We start from the raw sequence: 26,242 nt of genomic DNA, 5'->3' as shown, positions 1-26,242 counted from the left end.
TCAGAAACCAAAGGCATTTATTAGAAATATTATTCAGACCCTGGGCACCCAATGCTTCAGTAACGTTAATCTTCTTTAAATAAAAACATTGGCAGTCGCACATCCTCGACCGTTGACGTCTCCGAGGGCCTGTACATTCTAGTGTGCTCTTGGTGTATAAATAAGATGGTTTTGCTCTCCGGCGGGAACAGTTCAGACTTGAAGTGCCCAGTCCAGGCCGAGAGAGAGGTCCGGTTTTTGTTTTTTTAATAAGTGAAACGCTCGCAAGGAAAGATGAACCAACAAAATGAACAAACAAAAAGTTGGCACGTGTAAAGGCTAAAAAAATAAAGACAATAGAGGGCTGGGCAGGGACCAATAATCTGTTAGCGCTCCCAAAACAGGTTAATAAGCAGAGGAAAGGACTCTGTTCGTTCATTGCCAGTCAGAGTCGATTGATGGCATATTGGAAAGATCATTAGCACCTGAAGACACCAGCCATTCCAGTTAGGACACCTGCTCAGGAGTCATTTGTGTTTTTACAAAATTGTGGACTTGTTCCGACGGGTGGGGGGCTCCAGATGTTGGGAACCCCCCGGGCCTCACCGTGCTCGCTTGTTGCTCCTGCTGGGATCCAGTGACATCTGCAGGCCACAGATGCCCACACCCAATTCCCTGCATTATATTATGGGGTGCATTTCACTGGAGAAGCGTGGATCTTGGGGAGGATGGGCTGGGAGAATCCTTCAAGGGAGGAGATTCTCCTGCAGGCGTTGATGGGACTCTCAATGGCCACCAGCCGGCAGGGAGGATGCGATTTCAGAGTCCAACATCTGGGGCAGGCACCCCCCAAACTCGGCCCTCCAGATGTTTTTGGGACTACGGTTCCCATCATCCCTGACCACTGGTCCTGTTAGCTAGGGATGATGGGAGTTGTAGTCCCAAAACATCTGGAGGGCCAAGTTTGGGGGTGCCTGATCTGGAGGAACACTGCCCCCCCAATCCCTGGCCTACAGTCACATGACCCCCAATGCTCCTATGTCAAGGACGGTGCCCCCCTTGGCATCATTTGGGGAAAGGTGGGCGCAGGTTGATCCTCCACACAACACAAGGTGGCCGGAAGAAGCTAATAGGGCCGCCCACCCTCTGGCTTCACCTGCGGCAGGAGGAGTGGGAAGTGCCTGAATAAAACCCTTCGCAGGTGGACCCTAAATGGAGGGGGGGTTGAAAAGAGAAGCAGCAGGCTTTGAAATCTGGCAGCATTGCAGCGACTGAGAACCCCGGGGAAATTAAGCTCAGTGTCAACGCTGGATTTCTCCTTCTGCACCTCATTTTGGGAGGGGGGGGGAGAAAAAGGTGGAGTCCCAAGGAAAATGGTGACTTTGGGGGGAGGACACACACACACACACACACACACACACACAACCTTAAGTCTATCTTTCCAACCTTCAAGAGCAAGCGAAGTGGATTCAGAACCTGCCCCTAAAACATTCCCTTCAAGATGCTAGGCCTCAACAGACCTGGAGGCTGGTTGCGCCTCTGGCAAAGAACCTGCCCAGGCTTCCTTCGGACACCTCAGCCCGGCATTACTGACAAAACCAATACAGACAAGACTCCCACTCTGACACAGGCATTTCCAACGCCTCACCCGGCTCCGTTCTCCTTGCAACTGTTACGGGTGCGAATCCACGCCTCGCTTTGATCTGGAACCTCTTGCTCCTCCCTCCCTCAGCTTCCCCCTGCTTTTCTGGAGACAAAACCAAACCAGACCTTCGGGGTGACCAGACGCGAACCCTCACTCACTTCCCGCCTTTCCTCCGTCTCTTGCACGGCAAAGCCAACAAACCTCCGTTTCCCAACAACCCCCCCCCCCCGGTAAACCAAATTTCTAATGCAATCCAACACACACACACAGAGCTTTGCCAACTGATGTTTACGAGACAGTCTGAGGGACCAGTTTAAATGAAGCGGGATGAAGCTGCCCTGAAAGGACCACCTCAGACTTTTTGCCCCTTCCTGCCTCACACGTAACAGCAGATCTCCTCTTAAGGGGGAGAAAATGGCAAAATGCAGACAGCAGCACAGAAATCTCCTTTCCCCTGCGGATCACGGGGCAGTAACGCCAGAGGCTGCAATCACAGGGACCTCCAGAAGTTGCTGGAATCCTACTCTCAAGAGTCCTCGGCCTTAACTGATGCTGGCTGCAAGGGGCGGGGGGGGGGGAGTTCGGGTATCATTATGCCTAGAGGGCCCCCCCCCACTGGCTCCCTTGTGGGGTTCTTCTTGTTCCATCTACTCATGGCTGTGATTTAGATTCCCTCCCCCCAGCGCCTGACGCCCCCAAGTTAAAGGTCTGTTTGCTTGATGAAAATGCAGAGAAGGTGTGCAACAAAGGTGTGCACGTTCTCTCCAGAGAAGATGGCAAACGATTTTGGAATGACTGGATGCTGTCTGGAGACTGGCAGGTGAACTAGGAACCATGAGGACTAGCACCGGACATCTAAAAATCTTCAGGCAGAAACCTTGCACCAGGCCTTCCTGAAGTCTTCTTTCCACAGCCATTGGGATGTCAAAGGGGAGAAGGGGCTTTGGATGGGAAGGAGAGAGCCAAACCAAGTGGGGGAAAGCTCAGCTCAAACCAAGACCAAGAGCGGGGAAAGAGATTTGACGTTCTCTCACTGACCAGAACAACTGGGCTGGGAGGAGGCGGCAGAAACGGAGGCCTCCTCCTTTGGCAAAGCGAACAACTTCAAACAACTATTTGGCACCTTCAACTTCGTATCCAGTAACAGAAAACACACGGTGATAATTTGGGTGGGCAGGCTCTCCTCCAACCCTCTGCGACCTTACGGTGGGATGTCTAACACATCCCCTGCAGAGCCACGGAAGAAGCGACAGCAGATGTGGGTGATGTGAGCATCTTGCTCGCAAGGCCTCATGGCTGCAGACGTGGTAAGGAAGCACTTCCTTCACAGCATCCTCTAGGGACCAGGGGGTTCGTGCCCAAGGGTCATGTCACCCACACACGGCACTCCTTTTCTCTCCGCTACTGAAGCTAGCAATTGATACCTTTAAACCTGGGTATCAGGCTTCCCAACATGTCTTGGTTCTGCATTTGGATCTCCCCCCCCCCCAGTTTGATGAGGATGGTTCTGTGGCCCTGCAGATGCCATTGGTCAGAGATGGTGGGAGTTTTAGTCCAGCAACTTCCTGAAGGCCACAAATCTTCCCCGTGGATCAGACAAATAAGATGTCTGCAGTGACACAAGGAGGTTTGCGCAACAGACCACAGCTCTCGCATCTCCTGCTCCAACTTGGAGGCATGGGGGAGGGGAGAGAAAATTTTAGAAGGCACTGCTTCTCCCACTATTACGGAAAAGACACCTGCCCAAATTCCTCCCCCCCCCCCGGTGCAACGAGTTAAAAGAGACACGCAGTCTTTGTTCTGCAGCAAAACCCCAGCAGACTAAATCGGGCATCAAAGTGGATCCAGTCACAACACAGATCCTGGGTGGGCAGGAGATCTGGGCCTGATAATGGCTTCCTCTCGCCTTGTTGAGCAACAATCAGAAGGGCTCTCCTTGCACCCACACTCAAGACAGTGTGGGTCCTGGATTGACAGAAGCCTATTCAGATCCCGACAGTCCCTAAATTGGTCCTGAGATGGGGGGAATTTGCAAAAGCCAAGATCAGCCTGGCTCTCTCTACTGTCCTACCAGCTGCGTGAGACTGGGCCAAGGCAGCTGTCATTGGGGGGGGGCTGTAAGTTTAGTGTTTTGTTTTCCCCCCCAAGATGTTTTCTGGTTTCAAGGGGTCCTCGCTGTTCCACACAGCGCAGCCGGTTTCAGGAAGCCAGGCCACTCCACTCTTTTCTTGAGCCCCCGGGGAGAAAAGCAAGGAAGCCTTTCCATGGGACCCATGGAGAGGGGAAGCCACAACCAGGTTTCGCGAAATTAAAGAGGGGGAAAGCAGCAACTTCTGATGCCCTCGGGGACCCCCAGAGGCTGTGCACAAAGGCCACCGATTTGTTGCTCTCTGCCCCACAGCGTAGGGCACCCTGGGTGGAAAGGAGTCTTATTTGGCACGGTCAAGTACTGGGGAGATGTTATTTCCTGCGTCGTCCCCCCAAAAGAGAGTCCCAAGCCAAGCAGAGCCCCTCCACTCTGCCTCAGGCTGCATGGCGTGGGCTGGATCGTGGCCAGTCCTTTCTGGGGCCACGAGAAACGTCTGCCGGGGCCTCTGTCAAGCAGGAACGAAGGGGGAGGGTCCCTTTTGTGTTTTCCTTTTAAAGTGATCTAGTGCGTTGCATGGTGTTCTTCAGACGCCTTCCTCCTCCTCCTCCTCCTTCCTCCTCCCGGCTCCGGAACTCAGGTCTCGAAATATTTGTAGATTTGGGCGACGTACTGCATAACACTCTGCCAGTCGGGGCGGTCCGTGTACATGATCTCGCTGAGCTCCTGCAGTGGGAAGAGATGGCAGCGTCATAGGGAGGTTTGGGGGAGGGAGGAAAACAAGGAAATGTAAAGCACTTTAGTTGCAGCAGGGGAACTAGAGGGTCATTCCGAACCCCCAGGGACAGTTAAGAAGCACAATGCAGGTGAAATCTCCTGCTCCTTATCCCTGCCTCCCAAAATATACCAGATCATTTCACAGGAAGTTTGTACTGTGTATGTATATATATGTATGTGGGTACATACATATTCATAGAATCAAAGAATTGTAGGGATGGAAGGGACCCATAGAGTCATCTAGTCCAACCCCCTGCAATGCAGAAATCCATGACAGATGGCCACCCGAACTCTGCTTTTAGACCTCCAACGAAGGAGAGTCCACCACCTCCCGAGGGAGACCGTTCCACTGTCAAACTGCTTTTACTGTAAGAAACGCCGTCCTGATATTTATTTGGAGTCTCCTTTGTTGGTGGGAGCTGCAGAAAACAAGCTTTCTCCATCTTCCATGGATATTTGAAGGTGTCTATCATACCCCTCTCTGTGTCTCCTCTTCTCCAGGCCAAGCATGCCCAACATCCTCAGCCGCTCCTTATAACATTCTTCCTGTCTACTGAAGCTTTTCAGTTCTTCCCTTGAAGGGGGAATCTCTGATCCCACGCAAAACACTGGACCCAACACGTCTGAGCCCCAGGGAACGTGACGGCTTTCGCTTCCCCTCTTGCAGCAACGAATGGAGTAGGGGGGCAGCCTGGAACAACAGCTCCCTCGCTTCCCGTGCCAGAAGGGCTCCCTGTTTGCTGGGCAAGGCTTTCAAGGAGGGAGCGGTAGCCAGGGCTAATTAAATCCCGGCCATAAAACTTTTAAAGAAATGAATTTGAAACACGCACTCACACCCAAGCTCACATAAAACAAGGATTGGGGGAACGGGATGGTGAATTGACGGTTGTGTGCCAGGGAGACTTGCTGTTGGGGACAGAGAGCTGTGAGCACTTCAGATTGCCATGATTTGGGGAAGTTTTCAGGAGATACCGTAGAGGCAGGGAGAGTTCAACAGGGAGAGTTCAGTGGAGGGGTCCTCTGTGGTAGGGAGGGAAGGCTAGTTTGTAGCTGACAAGGCTTCTAGGGAGCTGGCAAGGGGTTGAAAAGAGAGGCAGTGCCCTCCTGCAATACTGTGATTCCAGCATTGCAGGGGGTTGGACTAGAGGACCCTTAGGGGTCCCTTCTAACTCTACAATTCTAAGATTCTATTAAAACCGCCCTAGGGCAGAAGGGAACCTCAGGGAACCTTAAGGCAAGCCATCTTATGCAGAGTGAGACCCTTGATCCATTGAGCTCAGTCTAGCCTGCACTGCAGCGGTAATTCGGCAGGGTTCCTGCCCAGCCCTGCTTGGCAATGCTGTTTGAAACTTCTGCGTGCAGAGGGGGTGATCTGCCCCTGGGCTATGGCCCTTCCTCTAAAAATAAGGTTCCAGCCCTCATGGTTCTGAATTGAAATTCAAACAGAAACACAGGAAGCCACCTTAACAGAGTCAGACCGTTGGCCATCTAGTATTGGTATTATCTGCAGCGGACCTCTCTGGGGTCTCCAGCCCTTCCTGAAGATGTCGGAGATGGTGAGGAAGGTGACACGCTATGAGACCTCTCACTTAATGCATGCCGAGGTGTGTATTTCAGCCTGAGCAAGGTCTCGGCAACTCAGGGCTCACGCCAACCTCTAGCCACATTGTCCCCCAATCTCAAGAAGAGCCTTGGAGCTGTGCAAAAAAGTTATTTGGAGCGGTGCGATGGGGCAAACAACTTTTTAGAAGCGATAACTCAACAGCTCCCTCCCTTCCTCTGGTTTAGGAAGAGAACGAGAGCAAGGGAGCTTGGTGTGTTCCTGTTAGGCCTCTTTCGCACCTCTGTACCACAACAAACATGTTTATGGCTGCAAACTTGAGCGAGTCATAGAAGAAGCAAAACGCGAGCAGCATTTTGCTTGCCCCCCCCCCATCGAAACCCGTGCAGGCAGAGTCAGAGCCAATGTTGTATTGGGGGTGCTGGGTTCAAATTCCCCAGCCAGCTGTGGAATTTGCCGGAGATTGGGCCTTAGGAGAACCGGTCTAGGCTGCCTACCTCACAAGGCTGTCGGGAGGATAAAAACCAGCCACGGGGAGGAACGGCGGACTATACATGCCATAAAATAAATACCTGTGCAGTCTGGGATTGAAGGCTGCCCTTTCCTAGACCAAAAGGAGTATGGAGCAGCGGATCTGAACTATCCAAGCTCTGAATCACAACACCTTGATGGGTTCGGCAAACAATAGGGAACCCTCAGCCAAGCATTTTCCTTTCTTTCTCAATGAGGCCAGAAACTCCATGAAATTGACCGGCAGAGGAGATTCAGGATGATTAAAAGGGAGGGCCTTCCCCATGCAACCGCACTTTTTAACTTGTGGAACTCACAACCACAAGATGTGACGGCGGAAGAAGATGGCTGGTGGCTTTAAAGTGGGGGGATTAGATAAATGGAGGGAGGGTGGAATGGATTGGAAGCCGTGCTCCTGTTGGCTGTTTTCCTGCAGGTGCAAATATGACACCCTCCCCTCCACACACACCCGGCCTCATCCCCTCCAATGCTATATGGGCGCAATGCATCTCCCCAGGACAAAAGCACTCACCAAGCTGGGTTTAATGCCAATGCTTTCGGCAGCCTGGAATGCCAAAAGGAGATTTCTTTTCTGTGGGGAGGGGGAGAGAGAGAGAGAACAAATGGGTCAGGCTAGAAGGGCTGTTTTCTCCGACATCAGCCTGCCCTCCCCTCCCGGAGGGCATAGATTCTGTTTGCTTTTTAATGGGGAAGCTCCCCAATCTGAGCCAACCAAAACACCGTGATTCTTTGAAACTTGCACTGCTCAGAATTTTGCAATGCAGTTTTCCAACCCCACAATGTGTGTATGTTGGGGGGGAAATTTGCAAAATAGATTGCTTTTTTTTTATAAAAAAAGGTGAGAAATAGAGGGCTTAGGCGAGGTGCAAATGGCAAAGACCTTGCCAGGAAACGCAACCCACAACTGAAATTTAAAAAGGCACTCCTTGATTCAAAACCCACAAAAGGAAGTGAATTCAAGTACACACCAATCAGGTGAGAAATAAGTTTCAGGTTCTGCTTCTTCCTGGAAGACTTTATTATTGCAGCTACAGCAGAAAGGCACCCAGGTGGCCCTCCAGATATTGTTGGGCTATTGTTAATTAAATTAAATTTCTTAGTTGCTTCCCCCCCTGCAAGAAAGACATATTAAAAACCAGGATAAAAAAAACAAAGCACACACACACACAAAATCTTAACCCAAAAAAAAAAAATCCTTCCAGTAGCACCTTAGAGACCAACTAAGTTTGTCATAGGTATGAGCTTTCGTGTGGTTGACAATACCTATGACAAACTTAGTTGGTCTCTAAGGTGCTACTGGAAGGATTTTTTTAAATTTTTTGTTTTGACTACATCAGACCAACACGGCTACCTACCTGTAACAAAAACTAAAACATGTTTTTAAAAGGCAGGATCAATATTTTATTATTTACAACTGCTATTAAAAGGTCATTAGTTGGAACTACTTATAAATAACCAAACATTAACCTTATCATGTATTTTTTTTTAAAAAAAACAACAACCAAACTCGGGGCTGATTATATTTGGAACTCCTTGACAACTGATGTCAGGTTCCGCCTTCACTGTCCTCTTTTTGGGGTCTGTTTTCGTTTAGACAAGCCTGTCCAGAGGTTTAGAAAGCTGATGCAAAAAAAAAAAAAAAATGAATTTTTTTAATGAATATAAAAAGAAAAAGAAAACTGATGCAAGTTTATTGTTATTTCAACTTTCCGAGAGTCTTTAATATATATATATATATATATATATATATATATATATATATATATATATATATTCCTCCTTACACAACATAAACACAAAAACTCTCTGCTCTGCCAAGCGTATGACTTCCCCCATTCCCTTCAGTAGGTATTCCATTTCAAATCCAATCGCGCAATTTAAATCTTTAACCCTCTTGTCCACATTGTAGGATTTATTTCAATCCTGCTAGTGCCTTCAAATTTTTGCAATTATCATTCACATATACAATAAATTTACTCCAGTCCCTTTGGAATTTCTTATCTGAAATCCTGCAAGTCAGCCTGGACAGTTCTGCAAAGTCCACCATCTTTGTCTGCCACTCTGCAATGGTAGGTACCAGGGCCGTCTTAAACGCCCCTGCCGCTGTGGTGCGCCGGATCTCTCCGGCGCCCTCCCGCCCCGTTTCCCAGCGCGGTGGGCGGGTGGGCGCAGCGGCGGGCGGGCGGGCAGGCACAGCGCGATCTCTCTGGCGCCCTCCCGCCCCGTTTCCCAGCGCGGTGGGCGGGTGGGCGCAGCGTGGTGGACCGGCCGGCCAGCGGGCGGGCGGGCGCAGCTCGTGGCGCCTTTCTGGCGGGCCGGCGCCATGGTGCCCAGCGCCACCGGGGGTCTACCTAGAGCCGGGCCTGGTAGGTACGTCCTGTAACTTCCACTTTGGGGCCAATAAAGTTCTCGCTGCAACAGTGGCGTACATAATCTTTGATCTATCTTCGCTATTTCCTTTCCTAACTTTCCGAGAGGCTTAAATCATGGCTGTTACATTTCTGCTAGTGATAAATTTTATTGCTTTGGTTTTTTTTCCCTTTTTTCTTTACAACCAAGCAGCATATAATGCATTTTATGAAATAACTAAATAATAAATAAGGTCACTAGTCCTCAAGCATTACCCTTCTCCCCTAGCTGCCTAGGTCAGGTGTGTGTGTGTGTGTGTGTGTGTGTGTGTGTGTGTGTGTGTGTGTTTACCCTGCAATTCCATTCCACATCACTAGGAGAAAGGTTTCTCCCCACCCCATCAAATCGCCCGCCATCTGAAGGATGCTAGTGACAGAGGGGCCTCACCTTGTCCTGGCTGTTGAGCTCCTGGTAGGGAATGTGGGCCGGCAGGTAGGTGTGCAGGAGGGCGCAGAAGGCCAGGCCGTCGCTCCAGCTGCTGCTAAAGTTGGTGATGTCAATATTCTGCAAGAGGAAAAGAGAAGGGAAGGTGAGCGCAGCAGGAGAGGAAAGAGCACTCGGTGTTGGTCTGGATGAGGAAAGGCCTGCACACTTCAGAACGCGAGGGGCCTTTGCTGACCATCCACTACTGCTTTGTGCTACTGTTCCCATCAGCCCTGGTTGGGAGGAGGATGCAGGTTGGGGCTTGTGAGAAACCGTGTCTTTGTCCCCACCCCCACCCCCCATGGTTTGATTTCCAACCACAGCATCCTCCTCAACTGTCCTGATTAAACCGGGATATCCCATTTTTTGGGGCCATGACTTGCACAGGAGTGGGGCCCAGAAGATGGGCATCCTGGTTTTCTGCTGCAACATGCTGGAGGGTATGCCCAAAAAATTACGTAGTTTGTCTCAAGACATAAGAAAAGTCAGGGGAGTGGCTAGGATAGGAAAGACCCCAGTATGGAACCGTGGAGGGCTGCTGCCAGTCAGTGCAAGCAACACTGAGCTAGATGGACTAAAGCTGTGACTTGGTATAAGTCAGCTTCCTGCATTCCTATTGAGCACCATGAGGACTAGAACCTTGCTGTGGATTAGACAAATTCATGGATGAGAAGACTACCGGCAGCTACCAGCCACGATGGCTATGCTCAGCCTCCAGAATCGGAGGCAGAGATGCTTCTGGGAGCCACAGAAGAGGAAGGTGCTTGTGTGCTTGGATCCTGCTTGCAGGTTTTCCACTGGGGCATCTGGGTGGCCACTGTGAGGACAGGATGCTGGCCTAGATGGGCCTCGTTTGACCCTGATCCAGCAGGCTCTCCTTGCATTCTTACAACGCCTCCTGCCTCGCAAGATCAACTGTACAGTTCTCCACTGCGGGAGCTCAACAAGGACGCCAAGGCTGGACGGCCCTGCGGGACAAAACAAGCAATCAACTCCCTATCAGTGGCAATAATGCAAAACAAAAGGCCTTTGGGAAGCAGGCTGGCATGACAAGATCAATGCTGCCACCCCCCCTTCCTTTGTGAAATTAACATCTTGGCAGGAGGCAAAGTGGGAGGCAAAGATCGGAGGGGGGGGGGGTTGGGGAGAAGAGAAACTGTTCCTCCCAAATCTTAATTACCTCCACCTCCCAGCATGGTGTTAATTACGTTAAGGAGCTCTGCTAAGATTGGATTAACTAACTTTGCTGCTTTTCAAGAGGAGGAGGGGAGAGGAGCAATGCGGAATACAGTATTTCTGTACATTAACCACTGGCTTCTTGGGTTTTGATAATGCCTTCTCAGACATTCTGCACCGGGGCGGGAAAAAACAAACCACCCCATGCTTGTCTTGTGACGGGGCTGATCCGTGGGGCTGGTGTGGTCAGTGGAGCAGGAGCAATCAAAGCCCTTCGTAAATAATAATAATAATAATAATAATAATAATAATAATAATAATAATAATATTTTTGTCTTCCCTGGAAATTTTGTTGTGGCAGGGCGGGAACTGTGGCTCCTTGCTGGTATTTCCAGGTGAACTGCTTATTGATCATTCATCCAGATTTGTTTGCAATTCAATTCAATCCCAAGAAGCTCAAGCAGGGAGGGGATTTTACATGCTTCTCCCCCCCCCTCCATTTTATCACCACAACAACCCTGTGAGGTAGGTTAGGCTGAGTATGAGAAAGTGACTAGCCCAGGGACGCCCAGTGTGGGCTTCCTAACCAAGCAGGGATTTGAACCCTGGTCTCCCTGTTTCTACATCACAATGGCCTTCTTTGTGGAGAGGATTATGCCTCCCCTGAGCTCCTTGGAGAGAGGCAAACACTGAACAAAACAGAGTCCGACTTCCTCGCAAAAGGGTTAGACCTACCAAGATGTTATCCTCCCAGGCTGCTGAGACTTTGCCAATGTTAAAGGCAAACCACAGAGCAGGTGGGGGAGAGAGAGAGACAGTTGGCCAAGCAGGAAGTCAGCCAAGAAGAGAGTTATCCTGACTTTGCTTAGCCAAACTGGGGAAGCGAGTTCTCCCCTTCCGCCTGCACAGGGAAAGGAGGACCTGGACGGAGGGACACACAAGCAGATCCCGCATCACGCAGATCCCGCTGGATCGGGAGGGAGGGACAGGTTGCAGAAGACAAAAGGAATTGTCAGGAAATCTTGGATAGGAGGACACCAGGGATCAGGCTAATGACCCGTCTTAGTCCAGGATTCTGTTCTCATGCTTGTGTCCATCCATTTCTGTGGGTCTATTCCAAGTTGAATTTAGAACACGAGAAGTGTTTGATGGACTGGGCCAAAGGACCTTCACCTAGCCCAACATCCTGTGGCTGACCAGATGTCCTTAATGGCAAGCCCACAAGCAGGAGGATCTGAGTGTAACAGCAACTCTCCCCTCCTGCGGTTTATAGTCTCTGCCATTCACAAGCATTGCTGCCTCCGACTGTGGAGGCAGAGTAGATCCAGCCTGGCTAGGAGCCATCCATAGCCCTCTCTTCCTTCCTCCATGGACTGGTCCTCTTTTATAGCCATCTAGGTGAGTGGCGGTCCCTGCCTCCTCCCCCTGGGACATGGGAGTTCCATTGTTTGACTATGTGTTGTGTGAAGAAGGGACTTTTCTCTGTCCTAAACCTTCCAACATTCAGACGAGGGGGGGGGGAAGGGTGGCATCATTCCCATGTGGATCTGGCCGCCTCGCCTCCAAAAAAACAACAAGATGCTGCAGAGCTGGGGAAAAGGTCCAGAAAAGAGCCACCAAAATGATGGAGCGACTCCCCAGCGACAAAAGGTTCCTCCAATACAGGGCAACGGTGTGGTGGGAATGAATGGAGGCAGAGCTGGCGTTGAAGAGAAAACACAGTTGATTCTGGCCAAAAATAAAAACAATTGGACTTTTCGTGCAAAAAAGAAATGAACAATTTTGAGACACTCTGACTTAAAAGAAAGACTGCTTAACGGAACATGGAGCAGGTGGGTCTTATTATGGACTGAATGTCTTAAATATATATTTTCTTTATGTAACCAGCAAATGGAAAATTGGAAGCCCTTTTTATCTTTCTTTATTATCTCTTTTCTTTTCTTTCCCCTCTTCTCTCCTTTTCCTTTTTTCTTCCTTTTTCTTCATGCTCTCCCTTCTTTGTTTTCTTCTCTCTTTTTCTTTGGCGCTGCCCTTCCTCCTCAGCTGAATACAACAGCGGAGAGAGGGCTCCTGCTCTCGGGCCCTGTTCTCCGGTTCTCCCTATGGGGCATCTGTTCGGCCACTGTGAGAGCAGGTGGCTGGGTTAGATGGACCTGATCCAGCAAAACCATCTTATGCTCTTGATAGGAAAGTGCTCTGTTGGCCCTAATGGACTAGCCCCTCTGTGCTGAATTTGCTGGAAAGTCACACCAAAATAGGGATAAAGCTGGATTCTCCAAAACAACTGCCCAGCTCCATGCAATCTACCCTGCTAGCTAGTTCCAGGAAAAGGGGGAAAGGAAACCTCTCTCCACGTCAAGATGAGACACAATCCTTTTCCCTCTGCACTTCCCAGACACAGAAGGGCATTGCTTACCAAGGGCTGGGGAGAGAAATTGCCAGCTATCAAGGAACCATGTCAGCTCTTTCCCACCCCCTCAGGAAAGCCCCCAGCCACCCATCAGTAACTGCCTGGTCACAGTATTTCGAGACAGCCAAAGCAGGGATGCAATTCACTTAAAGTGAATTTCTTAAAGTGCTTAACATAACACAGGCTTGCACAAATATTTGAAAAGTCAATAGGGCCGAGACTGCGGGCTTATAATTGAAATAATAAAACAACAAATAAGAATTGGAGAGAGAGAGAGAAGATGGGGGAGGAAGTAGAAATTGTAATTCAAGTTGAAGCAAATGGAGATACTTAAATGAGATTTAATTTGTTTTCTATCGCCAAGATTCTTGCAGAAGTTTGTCCTTAATTAATGTTCTCATGCCCTCCCTGCCTCTTACAGTGCAAAACCTTTGCAGGTTTGCTCAGAACACAGATCCCAATGGGACTTACTCCCAGGTAAGTGACTGTACATCTGCGCCTTTATATGTTTAGTTTTCAGATAAATTCCATCAATGTTGTTAATATTATAATAATTATTGCTACACACAAAACACCGGTTTTAATCTCCTCGTTTCCATGACAATTCTATTTTTCATCCTCATTAAAAACAGCCTCAGATATTTTATGGTAAGGCAGGATGAGTCTGCAGGATCAGGCCAATGGCCCCTCTAGTCCAGCACCCTATTCTCACAGTGGCCAAGCAGATGCTCCAACTGGCATTCAGAACCATTGCTGCCTCCGTCTGCGAAGGCAGAGCATAGTTATTGTGGCTTACTGTGTTTCTCCGAAAATAAGCCATACCCCGAAAATAAGCCATAGTGATGATAGGCAGTTTAACCTTGTAGGTTAAACTGTACCATACTTAATTTTTTTTAAAAAGACACCCCCTGAAAATAAGCCACAGTGTTGTTGTTTTTTGAGGGAAAATAAATATAAGACGGTGTCTTATTTTTGGAGAAACGCGGTAGGAGACCTCAATAGTCCTCTCCAAACAAAAGTGTGACTCGGGAATCTGTGGGAAAATATCCACACTTGGCCACTGTGCATCTTTTCATTTTTATTTCTTGAATGTTTTGCCTTTTTTTTTTTGAGAACCAGCATGGTGTAGGGATTAGAGTGACTTGGGGAGACTCAGGTTCGAATCTTGACCTGAAGCTCACTGGGTGACCCTGGGCTGGCCACTGCCTCTCAGCCTAACCTACCTCTCAGGGTTGTTGTTCTGGAGATTAAATGCGGAGGGAAGAGTGCCATATGAGCCAGCAAGCTCCATGGAGAGAAAGGAGGGATAGAAATGCAATAAATAATAAGTTTGCCTATTTTCCTCTGGGCTCCCCTCCCCCCTCCTTGCATATGTACAAGATCTATGCAAAGCCTTGGGCCACCGGGGAAAAGTTGTTTGAATTTTGTGTGTGCAGGGGGAAGAGAAGGGTGATTGTCTTTGAAAAGTAACCTCCTTTACCCCGTTCACAGATCAGCTCAATTAGGTTGAAGTCTTCTCTTTCAACACAAGGAACTTCTGCCAGGCGATAAGGCAGGCAAAACTCGGGGATTATCTCAGCCTGACCCCTGCCAGCTCTCAGCTGCTGAGAGGCATCGTGATAAATCACCAGCGGGCAGGAGACGGAGTTGGCAGGCCTCAGCCAGGAAGTCTCCAGGAAGAAATATGGGCCTGGTGGGATTTTTTTGCACTGACAGGCCTCTAAATCACTCCTTGGGGAAAAGAACCAAGATTCTGGACAAGGGAGGAATCCAATTCAGTTTTTACTTAAAGGCAAACCCACTGCACTCGCGCTTTCTGAAATGAAATCTTGACCAAAGCACAGTTCTCTGAATTTTGCTCTGCAGTTCTCCAGTCATAAAACAGAATGTATATTTGGGGTGTGTGTGCAAAAATTGTGTTGGGGGAAATTGCTTTGCATTAAAGTCCCCCCAAAAGCCCTGCTGAATTAGGAACACAAGCAGCACTCAAAGGGGGCCCATCTGGTCCAGCCTCCTGTTCCCACAGTGGCTGACCAGGTGCCCCAGTGGGAAGCCCACGAGCAGGACCCGGGCGCAAGAGCCCTCTCTGCTCCTATGGCTTCTGCCACTGGCATTCAGAAACATGGCTGCTACAGACTGCAAAATTAGCACTCAGGCACTGACGCATTTGAATGGTTAAGGTTGGAAGAATGAGCAGAGGAGAGAGATGGAACTGGGCAGATTTGCCTGACTGCACCCCTCAAACCAAAGAATCCTAAATTGGGAGTGTCTCATTTTTGTGGAACTGGCCCCCAAGTGACCCAGGAGAAATTGTGCGGAACGGACTGTGGGAGTGTCAAAGTGTCAGAATCCGGCTTGCAGTTTCCACTGAAAAGAGGTAAAATTCCACCTGGCTGTATCAGGTGTGCGCCTTGTTACGAAACTGGGTCTCTGCGGACACCCAGCCCTCCTAAAATCCCCCGGATTAGAGAATGAAACCGCAAGAGGATTTCCCCTTGTGGGGAGATTCAAGGCTTTCCCCCTTACCTGGGCCTGAAATGCCCTTCCTCTTCCTTCCCTCCCTCCCACCCGCCAACCTTAAATTGCTGTAGAAACAGTGTTGCATAGTGGTTAGAGGTTACTGGAACAAGCTGGCCAAGGAGATGTGGGTTCAAATCCACATTTTGCCGTTGGACTGACAGGACTGAATCTTCCAACGCTCATCTTCATTAGGTGCCCTAGTCTTAGGGAAAAGAATTTGACCCACTTTCTTTCAGGATGGAGAGGAGCCTCTTGCAATCTTGGCCAGCCCATTAAGTTACGTAATGAGGCAGCCCCTGTTTACTTCAGGGATTATCTGAAGTGTCAGGGGGCAGCCAAAAGGTCAGCAGTATCCAGTCATCCCCAAAGGACCACTGTGGCACTGACTGCAAGGCCTCACCACCAGCCACTGGAGGGCCCAAACCCCTCATTCGGAGATGTCCCTCCTGTGACTGATTCCCTCCGCCTTGCTCAATGCCAGAAAACCCCATTCCTTCAACAGCTGGGCTGCTACCTCCAAAGTGGGCGGTGGGCAAGGGAAAGGATACTTCTGCAAAACAGAAAGGAAAATGTTCTTCTCCGATTTGGCTCTCATCCGAGCTTCCTACTTTGCTTTCACTCACTCAGACCCATAGCTGCCAAGTACCCCGTTTCCCCCGGGAAACCTCCGTTTTTTCTTACCTTTTCCCGGTGGTCCCCCGTATAACTTCGTCTCCCGTTATTCTCCCTTATATTCTCTTGCTGGCGGCCATTTTTTTCCCCTGGTTTGCCCATCTATGGGCACCAAAAATGGCCGGTGCCGGCTTCGAAAGTCGCGCCTACGCATGTCCCGAAGTGCGTAGACACGACTTCCGGTGTTGACGGCGGCCATTTTCGGTGCCCATAGATGGGCAGAGTGACACCAGAAGTTGTGTCTACGCAATTTCCGGTGTCACACGGCTGCCGGTCCCGGATTCTGCAGTCCGGGACTTGGCAGGTATGCTCAGACCCCGAGCATCTAATGAAGTAGGTTTTGCCTAAAGAAACCCTCAAGCCATTTTTAAAAAAAATGCTGGTTCATAGTCTCAAGGTGTCATTAAATGCATCTCCCTTCAGGCTACATCTTTTTGTCAGGGATTCCTGCATTGCAAGGAGTTGGACTGGAAGACCCCTTTTCGGGGGGGGGGGGGTTTCTCTTCCAATTCTGCAATTCTACGGTTCTTTCCTGCTCCATGTGTCTGGTTGGAGCTGTTATGTTGAGAGATTTAAGGGCCAAGACAAAAGAAAGGAGTGCTTCACACACAGCACAGAGTTAAAAATATGAAACTCCTTTGCTCAAGAGGCTGTGAGGGCCACCAACTTGGATGGCTTTAAAAGAGGGTCAAACAAATTCATGGAGGATAAGGCAATGGATGACTGCTAGTCACAATGGCTATGTTCTTCCTGTACCTGATATGTCTGAATACCCCAGATGCTGGGAGTTATTATTCCCTGCCTTTATTTCCCGCAAGGGGCTCCAGGTGGTTCTCTCTCTCTCTCTCTCTCTCTCTCTCTCTCCTCACTTAAATCCCCACAACCATTCTGTGAGGTTGGCTGGCCCGAGAGAGGCAGGATCTGGCCCAAGGTCACAGACAGGAAGCTTCCTGGCTGAGTGGGGATTCGAACCCTGGTCTCCCAGGTCCTAGTCCGACACTCCAGTTACACCACCATGGCTCTGTTGAAGCCGAGCCCTCTCTCTCTCTTTCTTGCTTGTGTCCAGCAACCATGAGGGGGGGGGAGAGAGATAAGTGCCACTTGATCCCTAGGTTAGGGCTGTTGTCTTCTAAGATAAGAAGCTGGATTTGGATGATTTTGGCTCCTTGACAAATCGCTCCTCTTTGTCGGATCAACAAGAGCCTGAGCACTTAAATCACGACCTGACTGCTAATGACGTGATTAATGAGAACGGAGGCTAATGGGACTAAGAGCGAGGAGACAAGAGCAAAGAACAGGAGTTATTAGTCCACCAGCAGCGCAGAGGCTGGGGGCTCCCCCCTCCCTGTTGCTTGCAGGGGTCAGTTTCTCAGCAAGAGAGATGAAGCTTAGGGGTCTGGGGGAGAAACATGGCTCCATCAACACCCATAGATCTGCTTCCGCGAAAGGAATTGTTTGGGTCTCTGGGATAAAGGGGAATCCGGCGCTTGAGAAGCGTCAAGATGTCACGTCACCGGCTTATCCAGAGTGTCGTAATGTCAACAGGGTGAAGGAGATGAGAAGAGCAGCTCGTGGCAACAGGAAGAGGCCTCAGACCTGCCCAGTGGGGTTGCCCTGGGCTCCACGCCAAAGACCAGGAGCGTGGCTCACGTGGAAGCCAGAGACTCTGCTATCAAAAGCGGAAAATCCCTTGCTGTAACTGATGCCTCCTCATGCCCCGTGTCGTAGGCTGCTTTCAGCATTTTACGTGTGCATTTGGATAGGGTGGAGTTGTCACAACAGGGCCAGAGAGATCTGTTTCTGTTCACCTAGTCCAACCCCTGCAAGGCAGCTGTCCCATATGGGGATCGAACCTGCAGCCTTGACATCATCAGCACCACGCTCTAACCAGCTGAGCTACCCAGTTGGTCAGTCGGCGAATTTTCTCAAAAAACCTTACAAAATGCATTCCGGATAAAGCCATCCAGACGCAAGACTGTAAAAAGGGCCTGGATGCTGGATGAGGCCAAAGTTTAGTACTGCCCCCTGTTCCCACAGTGGCTGACCAGGTGCCCCCCATGGGGATCCTGCAAGGGAGGGCTGCCAATCTGGATGGCTTTGCAAGAGGATCAGACAAATTCATGGCTATGGATGGCTCTGCTCTGCCTCCACAGTTGAAGGCTGTGATGCTTTCAAATCCCATCTGCTGGAAACCACAGGAGGGGAGAGGGCTCTTGTCCCACAGACACCTGGTTGGCCACTTGGTTAGACGGCCACAGGCCTGATCCAGCAGGCTCTTCTCGTGGTTTTATGTTCTTAGAGTGAACAAGTCTGTCAGCTCACTTTGGGGGAATGCATAAGCTGCTCAGCACAATGCCTCTCCACGTGGGCTCAGTACTCCCCCTAACAACCACCACCTCACAGAGAGCTTTGTCCTGCCAGGGGAAGGCAAACGTGTGGCGTTTGTTTGATGCTCTGAAGATAACAGAGGCAGGAAGAGAAAGCTCTATAAAATAAATGGCTCGCTGAAGTTTCGGCCAAAAATTACAGATGCCGCCGCCGCCTTGTTAGGGAGGGTTGGGCCGCTGCCGCACAAACCACAGGGATCCCTCTGAGAGCCAAAATTAAAAATAAACCAAAGGAATTCTGCTGTCCTTTGAACCAAGGGGACGTGTGTGTGTGTGTGTGTGTGTGTGTGTGTGTGTGTGTGTGTGTGTGTGTGTTTTGGACTGGAGAGATGGGTTGTTGTTTTTTGAAGCGAGCAACGAAGGGCGCTTTCCAGATTGTTGGTATTTTGGGGGCAGGATTCAATCACACGCTGGCAAATTTTGTGTTGCGCAGTTGCTGCTGATTGGGAGGTCTTGCGCAACAAACCTGTCCCCCCCCCACACACTAAAAACAACAAAAACCGCCGGACGCTTGGATAGGCGCTTGCTTTGAGGCAAGGTCTCATCTAAGTTCCCCACAGAGTTATGGGAACAGATGCCTCCTTAAAGAGGCGTCTGATCTCCATGCAAAGAAGTCAGAGTGTGTGGGCAGGAAACAGGTCAAGCACTAGGAATCTGCCAGGGATTCTTCAGCTGAGATTCCTGCATTGCAGGGGGTTGGACTAGATGGCCCCTGGGGTCTCTTCCAGCTCTACTATGATTCTAAGACCTTCAATTCCAAGTAAGCACAGCAACGAACAAGGCCAGCAGTGTCCCGCCTCGCCTGCTTCGAGACAGGGCAACCTACTGCGCAGCCTGCAAAATGTGTCGAAATGCATTACTTGTACAAATGACCCACTGTAAACTTGGGGGAAGGAGCCAAACGGTTGTAGTGGAGAGATTGGGAAACCCTGCTTTGAATGCAGAAGGTCCCGGGTTCAAACAGCAGTGACATGTGCGGGGAGGGCTAGGAATTACTCCCCGCCTGAAGCCCTGGAGCTGCCGGTCAGTGTGGGCACTGCTGAGCTACCGGTAGTTGGCCCAGAGTATCACTCGCTGCCAGGGCAAGATCCATGCTTAAAAGCTCTGTGTCCGAGAGTTTATAGTCGTCGTCCCCCGGTAGCTCAGTGGCAGAGCACCTGCTTTGCATGCAGACGGTCTCGGGTTCAATCCTGACACCTCCAGGCAGGTCTGGGAGACAACTCCTATTGGGAAGCCCTGGAGAGCCGCTGCCAGCCAGTGTCGACAATACCAAGCTGGTTGGATCAAGGTTCTGACGATGGCAGTTTCCTACATAAACCAGCTCTTAGTTCAGAATCATGAGGACGGGAAACTTGATTTTTTAGGGGGAAGCGCCCCATGTTGCCAAGGGAATCGGCGTTTGCTGGAGAAGAGGGTGCACATATTGTCTGAGGAGCAAAGGGAAATATACTCCATGCCCCCCACCCCCCAATGCAGTCTCCTGTTTTTATGTACTATTGTGAGCACTCAGAAGAAGAGTGCTTGGCTGCTGCCACAATGATGCTTTTGGGGAAAACAGTCCTTTGTGACAAGCAAACAACTCACCCACCCACACAAGCAAACGCCCCTCCCCCCCCCGGTTTACTTACCGGGTACCCCTCTGTTTTCTTCTGACACCATTTCAGCAGGGCGTTCCTCTTGGAACCGCCGTACTCCCTCGCCAGAGCAGCCAAAGGGTCCTTCCTCTCCACGCTGCAACCAGGAAGAGGAAAAGGTTTTGTTAACGAACCTCCCCCCGTAACTCTGCTTGGACTGTTCCGCTGCCATCTCCTTGTGCCCCCCCCACCCGAAAAACACACACTATACACACAACCCCGCAGAAATGGCACCAATGTGGTGGCCCAATTTACGCATTTGCTATAAGGAAAGCGCGCAGAGAGGGGAAATGTGGCAGCTTCCTATTTTAGCCAGCCGTGCCCTCTTTCGGATAGTCCATCATGCCCCTCCCGTCCCCAAAATGGCCATGCCCAACATGGAGCATGCTCAGTCGTACGCTGCTAAAATCGGCCGTGTGGGCCATCTGATCTGCATTTTGTGATTTGGTGACGTTTTAATAGCTTTATGTATTACAAGTAAGGAAGTAAATAAATAAATAAATAGGTGCCACTACGTGTTGAACCGGCAACATTTGAGTTGAGGCTGCCTAGCTCAACCGGTAGGGAACCCAGGTGGCGCTGTGGGTTAAACCACAGAGTCTAGGGCTTGCTGATCAGAAGGTCAGCGGTTCGAATCCCTGCGACACGGTGAGCTCCCGTTGTTCGGTCCCAACTCCTGCCCACCTAGCAGTTTGAAAGCACATCAAAGTGCAAGTAGATAAATAGGTACCGCTCCAGCGGGAAAGTAAACGGCGTTTCCGTGTGCTGCTCTGGTTCGCCAGAAGCAGCTTTGTCATGCTGGCCACATGACCCGGAAGCTGTCTGCGGACAAATGCCGGCTCCCTCGGCCTATAGAGCGAGATGAGCGCCGCAACCCCAGAGTCGGACACGACTGGACCTGATGGTTAGGGGCCCCTTTACCTTTAGCTCAACCGGTAGAGCACGAGGCTCTTAATCTCAGGGCCGTGGGTTCAAGCCCCACATGGTGTGAAAGATTCCTGCATTGCAGTGGGTCGTGGCCCCTTCCAACTCTAAAATTCTACTATTCTGCAAGCATGGCAGGAGTTCTGCTGCTCAGCACCGACAGACAGCACTGATGGGCACCCATGAGAGGCACTGGCTCAGTGGCAGAGCACCTGCATTGCATGCCAAATGCCCCCAGTTCAGTCTCTAGGCATGGCTTGGGGGGGGGGGACCCGGCCTGAAACCCTGGGGGCCTCTGCCTGCCAGTGTGGGCAATATTGGGCCTAATGGCCTGGCTCAGGCAAAGGCAGCCTCCATTTGCCCCCCTTCCTTTCCCTCTTTCAGCTCAGCTTCCGTTTCGCTTACCTGAGCTTGCTCGGGGGTTTCAGGCCGCTGTGGGTGGAGGTGAGCATCCTGCCGGAGAAGGACATGGAGGGCGGTTTGCTGAGGGATTCCAGCGAGGGGCTTTTGCGAAGAAAGTGGTCTGGCTTCAGGTCCTCACTTCTCCCTTTCAGCAAGTCTTGGTGGGGAGAGGAGAGAGACGAGGGACCGTCATTTGCAAACATGATGCCTCTTTGGGGTGGGGGCTGCTGGTGCACGGCTGGGGGTAGGGCTCTCCTTCCTTGTTTAAGCAGAGGGCCACCTGTTGGGGGTTCTTTGTGATTCCTGTCTTGCAGGGGGTTGGGCCGCTAGAGGACCCTTCCCACTCTACAGTTCTGTGATTCTATGAGCTGATTTCGGGACTCTCTTGTGAGAATACACCTCTCCCCTTCACCCACCCACACATACCACCACCACCATCTCAAAGAGGAGGGTCTCCCTCCAAACAGCCGCCGCCACTCAGGGCTTGGGCGCATAGAGCAAACACTCTCCAAGGGCCTCCCCATGTGCGAACCCAAGCTTGCCTTTTCCTGCTCAGAGATAACCCCTTTTCTGCAGCAAAGAAGTAAACACAGAGAAATATTTTCTTCTGCTGCTGCAAAACTTAGCTGTAAGCTCTCTCTCACACACACACTTTTTGCCGTGCTGGCTGGGGTCTGATGGAAGTTGTAGCGCAGAACACCTGACGGGTGCCAGTGGCGGTGGCTCGCCTTGCACCAAGGGAAGTGAAGACCACGCAATGTTCAGGCCCGGGGGGGGGGAGGGGGGCTTGAGTTTGCAATACAGGAAGGATCTATTGAGGATCATTAGCGGACTTAACAAAATGACGTCACGCATCCTGCTGTCTTATGGCTGTTCCAGTAAACAGGAGTCCCCCCCCCACACCTCTGCCCCCCCCCCACCCGAGAGATCCCTGGCTCAGATCCTCCCAGGCCATTTACTCCACGGCTGCAGCAAGGAGACGCCTGCGGTCTCCCTCTCCTCTGCTGTGTCTGACTATCTGCTCAATTAAGGTAATGGCTGTTCTGCAACTGCAGGAAGATCCAGGAAACGGCACCCTTTTTAATGACCCTCGCGGCAGCTCTGAGAAAAAAAGTCTCCCCTGCACGTAGAGCCAGGCACGTTCCTCCCCCCACCCCCCACCCCCCCGCCGCCCTGGGTCTTTGGCTCCTCATTTTAAAAAGCTGCTTCTCTAAAAAGCAACCAACACCATCCCGAGAAAAACTGGGCGTGTGGAGACCCGCTGGAGGGATTGGTTGCTGCCAATGCCGTTGGACAAGGGGCAGAGGGGAAGTGGACAATACTGACATAGGTGGGCTGGTTGTGTGTGTAGGTCAGTGTAAGAACCACGAGCAGAAGAACGATGTCACAAGAGCAGTGGGCAAAGGAGGCCCATTTAGTCCACGATGGCCAACCAGATGCCACAGCGGGAATCCCCAGAACCTGAGCCTGAGTGCAGCAGGAACTCCCTCCTGGCTTGCGATTCCCCAGTATACTGCCTCCAAGAGTGGAGGGAGCACATCGCCATCTCCGCTAGCAGCCAGCCACAGCTTCATCCTCCTCTGTGAATTTGCGATTCGATGATTCTAAACCTCTCTTAGAGCCACCCTGGTTGGTGGGCATAGCTGCGTCGAGTGGGAGAAACCGGACACCCACAAGGAGCAGCCCCCGCAAGCAGGGCCTGAGCACAACAGCACTCTCCCCACTCTGGTGACTCCCAGCAACTGGGATTTAGAGGCAGTAATGGCTCCAAGAAGAATTGATGCTTTTGAATTATGGTGCTGGAGGAGACTCTTGAGAGTCCCATGGACTGCAAGAAGATCAAACCTATCCATTCTGAAGGAAATTAGCCCTGAGTGCTCCCTGGAAGGACAGATTGTGAAGCTGAGGGAAGCAGTGCAAGACAGGAGTGCCTGGCGTGCTATGGTCCATGGGGTCACGAAGAGTCGGACACGACTGAACGACTAAACAACAACAAATGGCTCCAAGAGTGAAGGTAGAACATACAGTAGCCATTTGGGGGGAGTCTAAGTAAAATAGGAGTTCCTGCAAACTGGAAGTCTGCCAGTCCTGCCCTGAACTTGAAGACAGGCACCGAATAATCTGCATGCGATCGCGTATACACACACGGCGCCGAACCCAAAAGTGACCCTAAAACGTCACTAATAGGGCAGAATGGGGGCGGGTGGAACACTTTACATGGGGGTCCGAAACATAACCCCTGTGGGGGGGGGAGGCTGTAATCCCCCGCATGTTTCTCAAAAATATGCCTGTGTGAGAGAAGGGGGAAAACAAAGCCATCCAAGCTGGTGTCTGTCAATGCCTCCTGCGAAAGAGAGTTCCATAGTTCAACGACTGCATGTTCTGTCTGAAGAATGACTTTTCTTCTATCTGCCCTGAGTCTTCCAACATTCGGCCTCGTTTGCTGTCCCCCTAAATCCCAGCGTTACAAAAGAGTGTGTGGTCGGCCGGCCTTTGCGCCGCCGGTGCCTTTTGAGGCCGATGCTCTTTTCAGCAGAAGACACCCACACGACGCATGGGATTCAAATGTCTTTGGACAAGGGGAGCTGAGGCTGCTGTCAGAGCGTTGACGAACCCCACGGGCTATTGCTGTTCTCTTTAAAGGAGCCAGGAGGCGCCGGGGGTAGGGAAGCAGACCACCTCCCCCCCCCCTACATGCAGCCTGGGAAATTGGCTGGCTGTGATTCATCCTTCTGCCCGACGGGCACCGAGGGAGGGAAAGCGCCGAGAAAGAGGAAGGAACTGTGCTGGGAGGGAGTCTAAATGCCCCTGATCATGTCAGGCTCAAAATCAGCCGCCCATCTCAGTGGCAGGAGGGGGACACACACACACACACACACACACACACACAGTAACAACTAAGGAAGTCGGCCCCTCTGTTCTAGCTGGTGCTTCCTGGGGCTGGTAGGGTGGAAAGCAGGGAGCCGTACAGTAGGTGGCGCCAGAACCAATGGCAGGTAAAGGCAATTGGTTCTCATTTTGCACCCGGCATCCTCCTCCCTGATGGGTTCTGCAAGGGGGAATGCTGAGATAGAATGCTGAGCTGCTTGCGAGTACAAAGGCAGGGCAATTGGGGCTGGTTGAAGGTAGGTTGGTGGGGAACTGGCTCCTGGCAGCACCTGATTTTAGAAGGTGGGTGTGTTGCATCCAGAAGGCCTTGCTTGCTGTTCTTACAACTCACCTGCCAAGGGAAGCTCTGGAAGATCAGCGTGCTTGGAAAATGCCTTCCCAGGGGGCTTTGGGCTGCTGAAGGTGGAGTGTCTCTGCAACCAAAACAGAGAGAAACGACCACAGAATTTAGCTGGTTACACGGCTGGTTAAACCATACATCTGCAAAGACAGAAGGTGTGTGTGTACCCCCCAGGAGAAGGAAGCTCCCATCTGGTTGCTGTCAAGACACATTCAGCCAATTTCCCCCAGGCAGATTCTGCTCTGAATCGCGAGGTGGGGGAGAATATGCCCCCAGGGGTATGTGTGTGGCATTTGGGGCTTTTTAGTGTAGAGAATTTGCGTTAGATGAAGACAGTGCCGCAGGTTCGATCCCCGGCAACTCTGGGCAAGGGCTGGGAAAGAGACTCCCCGTCTGAAACCCTGGAAGGCTGCTGCCAGTCAGTGCAGGCAATACTGAGCTGGATGGATCAATGGCCTGACTCGGTATAAGGCAGCTTATACCTTATACCTGGGGTCCGATTAATCTTTCCCTTCATTATCAGCTAAACCTAAAGAAACTCTGCTAAACTTTAACTCAGAACCAGGAGGACGGGAATCTCGCTTTATTTTTTAGGGGAAGGGACACAACTCAGGCCATTTATCTGCCTGAGTCCGTAAAAAACTCAATTGAAGAAACAAACCCGAAGGAACAGGGAAGGGAGGCAAATGTTTAAAACTTTTTTTAAAACCTTGTGGGTGGGAGGATTTTTGAAAAAGGTTAGACTGGAAATAGATTCAGAGTTGAAAACTGAATCCACCCTCAATTTCAGGGGGTTGGACTAGATGACTCTTTAGGTCCCTTTGAACAGAGGGGACTTCGGCTTGACCTGGCTCTCTCTTTTCCAACTTCTGCATATCTCTCTGCACACGCCCCAAGTTTTTGGCCCCCTGCCCTCCCCATCACCGCCCACGCCCTAGGCATTTATTGTTTATTAGGTCTCTCGGGAGCAGGGCGGGGGGAGATCAAAACCAGATCGTTGTTATTATTTTGAAGACGGCACCAAAAGTGACATCCGCTGCTGGATTCCGAGAGGAGGTCAGATTGGGGGGGGGCGTTTCGCTGGGGCCCACCAAGGGCTCCGCTTTGATCTGCCGGTATTTGGTGCCTTTGCAGAAAAGAAACAAACAGATCCATTTCCCCTTCCTGGTGGCGACGTGCTGAACCTCCCCCCCCCTCCGCCCAATCTCTCTCTTCCCCTGCCATAAATGGCTCCCTGAAGTCCGCCCAGCACCCAAATACCTCTTCTGCAAAGGAAGGGAGGGGGGCTGCTTCTTCCGTACCTGGATGGGCGAGACGGCAGCGGCTGGAGCTGTCCTGGTGGGGATGCCGCTGAGGGGGCTCCGGGAGACCTTGTGGACAGGAACGCTTTGCCCCGGACCACCTGCGAGGGAAGAGAAAGCAGCCGGTTGGCCTTTGTGGAAGGGCAGAGGAACAGGCTGGCTGCTGGGTCAGGCCA

At 51.0% G+C, this 26,242-nt stretch overlaps 1 protein-coding gene across 2 annotated transcripts in view; it reads right to left on the bottom strand.

The window, feature by feature from the left end:
* The window catches only part of SPECC1 (sperm antigen with calponin homology and coiled-coil domains 1), an 85,654-nt gene continuing 59,412 nt past the window's right edge, over positions 1-26,242 (bottom strand). For both annotated transcript variants that reach the window (XM_035139104.2, XM_035139105.2), the window contains 7 exons: positions 26,067-26,167; positions 24,757-24,838; positions 21,540-21,693; positions 20,205-20,307; positions 9,376-9,492; positions 7,091-7,150; positions 1-4,436 (listed from right to left, as the gene is read on the bottom strand). In XM_035139104.2, coding sequence (XP_034994995.1) covers positions 4,347-4,436; positions 7,091-7,150; positions 9,376-9,492; positions 20,205-20,307; positions 21,540-21,693; positions 24,757-24,838; positions 26,067-26,167 — 707 coding nt within the window. In that variant the 3' untranslated portion in view covers positions 1-4,346. The remainder of the gene's footprint in view (positions 4,437-7,090; positions 7,151-9,375; positions 9,493-20,204; positions 20,308-21,539; positions 21,694-24,756; positions 24,839-26,066; positions 26,168-26,242) is intronic.

The sequence above is a fragment of the Zootoca vivipara genome, chromosome 15, assembly GCF_963506605.1.
Source record: "Zootoca vivipara chromosome 15, rZooViv1.1, whole genome shotgun sequence".
Lineage (NCBI taxonomy): Eukaryota > Metazoa > Chordata > Lepidosauria > Squamata > Lacertidae > Zootoca > Zootoca vivipara.
Note: the sequence above shows the minus strand (reverse complement) of the source record. Positions and strands in the feature narration are given on the sequence as shown.